At 39.4% G+C, this 9,487-nt stretch overlaps 1 protein-coding gene across 2 annotated transcripts; it reads left to right on the top strand.

Annotated features, from left to right (window-relative positions):
• Positions 1–256: 256 nt before the first annotated feature.
• Positions 257–8,896, top strand: LOC144364937 (uncharacterized). Of its 2 annotated transcripts, none has more exons than XM_078015239.1 (5): positions 257–821; positions 2,116–2,496; positions 2,621–2,683; positions 3,020–3,067; positions 8,860–8,896. In XM_078015239.1, the coding sequence occupies exons 1-5, from the start codon at positions 752–754 to the stop codon at positions 8,868–8,870; spliced, it is 573 nt and encodes a 190-aa protein (XP_077871365.1). In that variant the 5' UTR covers positions 257–751; the 3' UTR covers positions 8,871–8,896. The 2 variants fall into 2 exon arrangements, with proteins under 2 accessions (XP_077871365.1, XP_077871366.1); XM_078015240.1 differs by lacking the exon at positions 8,860–8,896 and adding an exon at positions 4,392–4,653 and having other exon boundaries at positions 507–821.
• Positions 8,897–9,487: the final 591 nt, after the last annotated feature.

The raw sequence follows: 9,487 nt of genomic DNA, 5'->3' as shown, positions 1-9,487 counted from the left end.
CTCAATCTCTCAGCTTTAAGTATCTACACAGAAAAACGGGAATGATAATTTCTACTGTATAGGCTCATGTTGAGAATCAAATGAGATAGTATCTTCTCTGAAGTCCTATTTTGGATATTGCTATTAGTCTAGTAGTAATAGTTATCATTCATCATGCTTTTTCAGGACCCTGCCAGGATAAGGATATTGTTGGTAAATGTTTGACTCTAATAGTCAAAGTAGGCAGCCGACTCAAAGGGTCTTTTGTGAAAACCAAAGGCTTGGTTATCCTGAACTAAAACTTCTCGACTCATCTGGATACTTGTTCTGAAACCTGGTTCCACATTCTCAGCGAAGCAGACTTTGGGGAGCAAAAGTAAAGCAGTGTGTGGCTCCAGCTTGGCTGACAAACTTGCACCCATGGCCTGGAGAAGAGTCACCTGGCATCTGGTGGAACAGGAATTTCTCCTCCAAGAAGCAGATAAACCGAGGAAAAGGTAAGAGGGACAACACAATCTATTTCACAAAGAACTTATCAGTGATTTCTCCAAACATCCTCCTTGTTTCTCTCTCCTCCTACTTCTTTTCCCACCTTCCCTCAGGGGCATTCTCCCGACTGGGTGAGGGGTCCTCCACTCCAATCACCTGGGGAACGCCTCCAGTAGAGGCCAGGGACAACCAGGTCTATAAAAGTCCAGCGCAACTGTCCTGAGCCACTTGCCTTCCTGTGCGCTCTTGGCCAGACTTCTGCCCTCCGCGTGATACCAGCGCCATGCTCCGCAAGGTCCTGATCCTCCCGGTTCTGTGCGCCCTGGCGGTGGCGTTCCCTACACTGCCTCCCGGTACGTGCCCTGTAAGAGGTCTTTGGGGGAATCCGGCTAAACTCACTGTGTGATGGGGGTGTGGGGGATAGAAATCCCCCAATGAGGTTGTAAAGTGGAATTGGGCAAAATGTACAGGGACTCGGTCTGAGGATCTTAGGTGGGGATGGATGGGCGGCTGAGCTCTGGGCCCCGGTAGTTGAGTGACTAAGTAATGATTCAGGCTGTGAATTCCAATTGACCGCAGGAAGGTAATGAGGCTGAGCCAGGTGGGGTGAGGTGGGTGATCAGAGGTGCCGAGGTTTCCTGGGTGTCTTTCCTTGCTGGGTATTAGACGTTATTCTAGTTAATTCAGGCTGAAAGTTCTGTGGCAGGAACCTCATTTCATAGTGGAGAACCATCAATTTTGGCAAGATTTAGCAGCCAGCTGGGTCACAGACAGTGGAAATCAGTGGGTCTGGAAAGGAACATGTGAAGCATGTTGAGGAAGGAAAGAAATGGGTGTCTTCCTAAGCAGAGAGAAAGGGAATTTCTCACCCCAAAACTTTCTTGTCCATTTCTTCCTGCTTTCAAGCCCATTTCTCAGGAAGAGAAATGTGTGCTTATTTGCATTAAAATGGTCATTCCCCTGGCCCTCTTCCTCTCAGCTCCTTCTCTGGTGGCTCTGTTTCTGGGAGGCTGGGTTTGGTTCTTCCTGCCTTTGGCTGAGGGGTAAAGCAAGGTGAGGACAGTGGAGAACTAGTGATTTGGGCCTCTTGGGCAGCTGCCCACACCTGCCACAGCGACTGCGCATCTGTCTCCACTGCAGCCTCAGGAGACCAGCTTGTTGCCCCAAAACCTACTCGACTATGATACGTATATGGTTAACAAGCCCCATTGAGGACACTGAGCCCTAGACATAGTTCATTAATTAAATGAAAACACATTAGGAGTTACCTAGTTTAGAGGCCACAACACTCTTGCTTGTACTTAGCAATAGCTATTTTCCCTCAGTTTTTTTTTTTTTTTTTTTTTTTTTTAGCTTTAAGGTCCTGGGAAGGACATAGATGGGGAGTCTTCTGTGCCAGTCTGACCAGTGCATTCAGAGAACAGTATCTGGGGGCGCTGATCAGCTCCTGGGCAGCAGCTGGCTCAGGAACTTTTTACCCTTGGCAGGATGGAGACTTATGTGAGACCACTGAGGCTTCAGTAGCCACCTTACCTTCTACACTTTCCCCAGAGGAAAGGTCTAGCCAGCAACAGACGGGCATGGAGGCGGCAGAGACATTCTAACAGGAAGGCACTTGAACTGCTGTTTTCTTTTTGGCTCCTCTAGAATCAACCACTGATCTACCGGAATGGATCCCTGACTTAACCCTTGATGGAGAGGAGGTCAAGGTCCAAGATTCAGTTGCTGACCAAGACCAGACTAAGGAATGGATCCCTGACTTAACCCTTGATGGAGAGGAGGTCAAGGTCCAAGATTCAGTTGCTGACCAAGACCAGACTACGCAATGGATCCCTGAGTTAACCCTTGATGGAGAGGAGGTCAAGGTCCAAGATTCAGTTGCTGACCAAGACCAGACTACGCAATGGATCCCTGAGTTAATTCTTGATGGAGAGGAGGTCAAGGTCCAAGATTCAGTTGCTGACCTAGACCAGACTACAGACCCAGAGTCAACCACAGACTCGTACCTGGATGTCACACAGACTTCAGGTGAGAGTCTTGCTTTAATGAGGACTCAGGTGTTTCTGGACCCCTATCTTCTGCATTCCTGAGAATGTCTGCTTTTTTTCCATGTACTGGATGACCACACCTGTCTTTCATTTGGTTTTCCCAGAATTCTCCACTGACCTTAAAACAGCCACTGCCACCCCTGTGGAAGAAGCCAGTGAGGCCCCAGGTAAGGGGCGGGGGGGAATTTCTCCCTGAATCCCTTATTTGTATTTCATTGCATGGGAATGTCCTGTGGTAACTTATGTTTGAAGGACCTTTGCTGCTTTGATCTCTGAAGTAAATAAAATTTGGTCAAAGTTCTTTGAAATGTGAGGAAAATGTAAGCATTTTCTCACCAGCGTAGTAGGAATTTGTCAACTATCAACATGGCTCCAGCCCTGCTTCTGCCCCCATCTCTGGAATCAGCCGCTGGCTACTCTAAAGAGGAGCAGCTCCTTGGTGTCTCCGTGGGTTGACAGATGTGGTGACAGGATATGGTTAATCACGACTGTTTCTTTTCCAGGTGATTATGATGTATTTCTGTACGACATCTTTGCGAATGAAAATTTTTGTAAGTATAAATGTCATTTTAGAGGGGCTGGGGATGTGGCTCAAGCGGTAGCGCGCTCGCCTAGCATGCGTGCGGCCCGGGTTTGATCCTCAGCACCACATACCAACAAAGATGTTGTGTCCGCCGAGAACTAAAAAATAAATATTAAAAAAAAATTCTCTCTCTCTCTCTCTTTAAAAAAAAAATGTCATTTTAGACTGAACAAGAGAAAGGGGGATCTAAAGTCTTCATGATTTGAGTAGTGGTCCTTTATGCCCACTCCTTCTCACCATCCACCTTCTTTTTTTTCCCTATCTGCCACTTAGTGAAGGCATCATAGGATTTCAGTGCTTTCTGCCCCCACAAGTAAACCCCAATAGTTTTGAGGGATAGCTGAATTTTGCTAGAAAAGAGCCTTAGACTTTACCTATGAAAGAAGATTTCTAAGTAATTTTGCTTTTATGTTTACAAATAATACCTAACATTTACTGAGATTTGTATTCTAACACTGTACTAAATGCATTCAGGGATTACTGGGAGTAGTTGGAAGAATCTAGAAACTGTTTTTTAATAGATGCTGAAGGGCCTGTTAAAGGGGATGGTTGTCTGGCTTTAAATTCTTGCTCTAACACTGTCTTTTTCCTAAAATGGACCTCATTTGTGCAATAAAACAATATCTCAGCATTGTACTCTAACTACCTAAACCATGGTAGTTAGTTAATAAGTTAACAATGTCCAACAGCCCTTCTTACCTGAAAATCCACACACACCAGGAAAATTTTCCTGTTTTACTACAAGGCAAGGAGGAGTGTCATGCCTGAGGGCATCTGGTCAATTTTGCTAGTATACTGAATCCCACCTCTTTCAACACCTGCCTTTCAAGAGATGGTTTCTGACTATGGCAATTACTCATAAACTAAGGAGCTTCTGTTTTTAATAGAAGGAGAAATTTCCTTGCAGATTTTATTTTTAAGAACAAGAAATATTATTGGTTATTTCTATCAAATGTTAATTCTGTTTAATATGGAGAGCCCATGATTAGAAGAGCAGGCAAGGCCAAAGATTGTTGCTTCTTTTCTGATTTCTTGCTCTTCGAGGGATTCTTTTTTTTTTTTTTTTTTTTTTAATCTTGAAAATCTTTCCAGGAAAGACTGGAGAAGTGGGACTCTGGCACTCTGTCCTGTTTTATAAACTTCTCACCTAGGTGCCATGTTCAGTTAGTCCTATGCCCGAGGTCACAGTGGCTAGTAAGCAAATATGGGGCAGATCTTTTGAGAACTAGTTCTTTTGTTTCTCTTTGTCTCTCCTGAGACTTATTTTCTTTCTTTTTTTTTTTTTTGTTTAGAAAATGAAGCATGTTCTCCATGAGCTGGAGCCATGAACACTTTCTAAGAAGATTCTCATCGTTTGAAGAAGCTTACCACTATAGTACAGGATATTGCCCAATTGTAGAAAACTAAAGAAACATGGGAAGTACCCAGTTGGAGGGAAATAGTTGAGACAGTGAAGTGAGGGCTAAAGGGAGTGAACTGTGTACAGATGGGAGGGAGGTATTTCTTGACTATGTCCCCTTTACGTGAGCTCAATAAATGTTTACTGGAATTGCATTTTGAGAGTGGCTTTATTTCAGGAGGGAGGAGATTGCTTAATTGCCTTGTGTTAATATCCAAGTTAATATTATTCCTTTCTGATACTTCATAAACAGGACCACAGAAAATTTGAGTATATAAACAAGTATAAAGAAAATACCACTCATCCTCTGTAGTCTATTTGTCCAGGGATAACTACTATTGGCATTTTGTTTTGTCCTCTCGTTCTGTGTACAATGTTTTATACAATAGTGACCCCACTGTGTGCACAGTGTTATTCATTTTCTTATTCACTATATCTAAGTATTTTGCTAGAAAGCGAGAAGCTGGTGTTCTCTCTGTTATAAATGACAAAGTTCTCTTGAAATATTGGTCTAAAAAATGTAGAGTTTTTCTATATTTTTCAAGCAATTTGCCTAGGCAACAAAAATTTTGTGTTTTATATTACTTGTGCTTCCTGTGGTATTTCATTGAGTCCTTGTTCACTTAAGAAAAGTAAGATTTCTTGGTATTAAAACAGCAAATTTTTTCTTAAATCTCTGTAACTTGTTTCATTTGCCTTTAAAATATTTTGTTACTTTTGTATTTTTTCACAGTGCCATGTGATCCCATTTAACTTTGTGGCATTTTAGATAACTTCGCTAAATCAAATTTTAAATTCAGTTGTTTTTCCTCACAGTAACTTGGGTAGATTCCACAGGGCTATTGAAATATATCCCCAAAGAATATATTCTCTCTCCTTATAAAAAGAAAGATTGTAAACTAATTAAGTTTATTTGATGTGTTAAATTTGCAGGAGCAACATTGTCAAATGAGAAATAATGTTTGATTTTCTTTGAGTTATATAGATATGTTTAGAAGTTGTTTGAAATTCTTAAAAATCTAATATGACTTGTTATAATATTATCACTCATATCAGTTACTATGTTAAACTATTTTATACCACACACATAACCAAATTTCCTTGTCAATTGCATTATGATGAGCTCCTTTCAGATCCCTAACCAGGAACTTCTAAGTTTTGTTACTTGCAATTAATTGTTTTATTCTGATTCTTTCCTGAAAGCTTTTGCAAGCAATTATGATCTTAAAATGTTTCATCTTCAAGGTCATTTATAGGAAGAACTCCTGCAAGTATATGTTTCTGATAATTTTAAGACTATACATACATTTGGACTGGTTGTGAATTTCTAATACATTTCCTGTGAAGAAACTGAATGTTTTATAAAATTACTAACCCAACATCAAGCAGAGCAAGAATGAATTATGTGGGACTGAATAAACTGACAAAAAAGAATGATGAGTTCTTTATGACTTAAAAAAACTGCTTGTTCATTGATATATCATTTTCTGGATTTAAGAAAACTGTTTTTCTTAAATTTATCTATGTCTTACAGTAATTTGGTAGCATACATTTTATGAACAAAACAGAAGCATTTACTTTTATTCCTTACCTGATCTCTAAAATTTAGAAAGTATTAGTGGGTGTTCTCTTTCTTTTATGGTGATACAGTTATTTGTATGAGTTTCATAAAGACTTATTCTCTTTAAAATGGGACATATTTAAAGTGCTGCAGTTAAGTCTTAAGGTCTACCTGTCTTTCTTCTCAACTCTGGACTGTAAACAATGGAAAAATTGACTGTGTTACCAGAGCTTTGACTGCCTGGTATCTGGCTCTAAGAATTTGTTAATCTTATAGAAGAAAGACCCAAGAAAGTTAAAAATATTTTCAGAATTAAAAAAAATAATTTACCCAAATCTATACGTATTGCTTATAAAGTGTGATGGCAAATTCTTAATTTACATGGCTTCCTAGCCTAGACAAGATTTTCTCTCATATTTTTTATTGGTGCATTATATTTATCAGTATGTAATGGCCCAGATAGGATTTTTAAAAGCCTAATATGAAATTTCTTATTAAGAGTTCCATAAAGCAGACTTGAAAAGAGACCATAGGGTCAATCAATATTGTTTTTGCTATGTGAATAATTGGGTCACCTCAATGTTTTCTGGCTACCATGAAAGGTAGAATGTAGCATCTAAATAAAAAGAAAGAAAGAAAGAAAGAAAGAAAGAAGAAGCAGAAAAGTTAATTTACAATTGATTTTTGCACTTAAATTTTTTTAAAAAGGAAAACTGTCAATTTCAAAAATGAAAATGGAAAATTTACTAGTGATGCATGGATTTTTAAAATAAATTCAATGATACTACATAATATTCTTATAAAAATGTAACTTTGGGGACAAGTGCATGGAGTATTGCATTTGTCCTATTCTAAAAGGTACAACCCATGATAGAATTGAAGTTCCATCTTTATTTGAGTTTCAGTCTGCTTGTTGAGTTTATAAAACTGTCCTGTTCTCTCTCTGTCTCTCTCTATTAGATAGCACAAACATATGTATTTTGTCAATGACATTCCTATACCCAAAAATAACAATGGACATTAACTCTGTTATAATAGTCTCAACTCTATCTTTCATGTACCTTGTTATGCTTATATCTCTGATGACATAGAAGTCATTTATTCTCAATAATAAAGTGGGGTTCTAGTATTCCTAGTCATACATAGTGAAAGAAGTTTGAGCCTCAGCTTCCTCAGGCTCAGAAAGCTTTACCAGGATCCTTTGGACATGGCTGTAATCAGGAGGTCCTTGGTGTTACAGAGCATAGGAGACCAATAACATTATGTTCATATTGATATCCATGGTGGATATTAAAGCAAAAGTGGCCACAAGCAGGGATGGCATGGGATTTTCATAGCATAGCAACACAAATACATGTTTCCTAGAATTAAACATGGTATTCCATATCTCTACTTCTTCCATTTTCCTCTCCTTTTTTTGGAATATTCTAGAAGATTGGTTTGCAGCATTATTTTTTCTAAGAAATATTATTAATAAATCACACTAATAAGTCATTGGCTGTCACCATGCACTTGAATAAGGTAGTCTGATGCTCATTTCAAATTCAGTTACATTGCAGTACCATTCTGTCTTATTCTCAGTACTTACACTGTTTTCTTGGATAGGGAATTAAACATAGAACTTTCTCTGAAACATTCTGGTACATCATTCCCCCTCATTCTCTTTCTCAAATTGATTTGTTGATATTTTATATTCTGAATCAATCCTCCCAATGTTTATTTATCTTCTTGTATCTAACTTCCCCTGCCCTTGCATTTCGGGAGAATTCCTTTATTTAGTCTCCTAAATCAAGGTCTATTCTGTTCTTCACTAGCATCATCCTTTCCACCTTCTCTCTCTTTTATACCAGGAATTGAGCCCAGTGCTTAACACTGAGCCACATCCCCAGTCCTTTTTATTCATTTATTTATTTTTTTTTGCAGTTGTAAACAGACAGAATGCCATTATTTGTTTATTTTTATGTGGTGCTGTGGATTAAACCCAGTGCCTTACACATGCTAGGTAAGCCCTGTGTCACTGAGCTGCAGCCCCAACCCCCTTTTTATTTTTTTATTTTGAGATAGTTTCTCACTAAGCTTTGGGCCTCAAGTTGCTGAGGTTGGTCTCAAAATTGTAATCCTTCTTCTTCAGTCTCCCAAGTCACTGAGATTACAGCAATGTTTTTTGTTTGTTTGTTTGTTTGTTTTTTATCTTAAAATTTGGTAACAAAGCATTGTGTTTCCACTGGGTCTTGTTCAGGTACCCGCATTGCTTGCCCTTTTCTCATCTGCTATTTAGTCTGTCATACCTTGTAGTTACTAGCTCACTCTATTCATGGAAGATCTAAATCAATCAGTATAACCAGATGTCATTTCATTCTCTTCCAAGTCTGTGTGACTGCTCAGTGTAGTGTTGGGATGGTGATGATTTGAGGATACTTAGGAAGGAGTGAAATCAGGGAGGGCCATGATCGTAAAGATGATCCCCTTGTCCAGTGTGAACCATTGGGCCTGTGTTTTGCACATGAGTATCTGTTCTGGCCCTTTCTCCAGGTGTGCAGAGAATTTTGTAGGAAGCTCTCCTAAATAATGGCATTTGCTAGAGATAATGTCACCCTTGTAGGGTGACCAAGCTGGTGATTTTTAGTCCCTACCACAATTATGAATGTATTCTGAAGGGGAATATAAATGCAATGGACATTGCAAAAGGTGAAGAGTTCTGTGGGCTTTATGAGAGACAGAATCATTGATTGGTCCTATCAGATTCCTCTGTTTATTGCAATGACAGTTTATATTTTTTTTTATTGTCTGATTTCTGCAGATACTACTTGAGAAGGGAACCAGGTGATCAGTGATCCTTATCAGGTGTCTGATGATTGACATTCAGGTAGGAAAGAAAGGTCAGAGAGAAGAAAAGAGTACAAGGAGTACAAGGTAGACATGCTCACCCTTTGTAGGCACTGTGGAAGTGGAGGTCCTGATGGCAGCAAGCCTTGTACTTGGCCTGGTGGGTGATGGCACAGCGCATGTGATTCTTCCACATGTCACTCAGCTGGGCCCTTTCTATAATTGTTATCTGTATCAATGACTGAAGGAGATAACTTTTCATAAAAGAGTAAATATTACCAGTGGACTCATCAGACACAACCAAACAGATGTTCCTGGAGATCTGAAAGAGATGACTGAGTTTGGCAAGGTGGGTTGAAGCACAGCACAAGATTGTATTGTGCAGTTGAGGCTCCATAAAGTATTGAAGCCACAAGCAATCTACTTGCTTAAGGTAGTGTATATTTACCTGGATTGTCCCCAGAAGAATTTTTGATATTCACATCCTAGAGCCTTTTGCCCCCTGCCAGCCCCACTCCCATGTTAGTTCAATAATGTTGAAAAAAAAAATCACAGACTGGGTGGCACACAGAGCAGAAATGCATTTCTTACACACTGAGTGA

This window comes from Ictidomys tridecemlineatus, chromosome 6 (genome assembly GCF_052094955.1).
Source record: "Ictidomys tridecemlineatus isolate mIctTri1 chromosome 6, mIctTri1.hap1, whole genome shotgun sequence".
Lineage (NCBI taxonomy): Eukaryota > Metazoa > Chordata > Mammalia > Rodentia > Sciuridae > Ictidomys > Ictidomys tridecemlineatus.
Note: the sequence above shows the minus strand (reverse complement) of the source record. Positions and strands in the feature narration are given on the sequence as shown.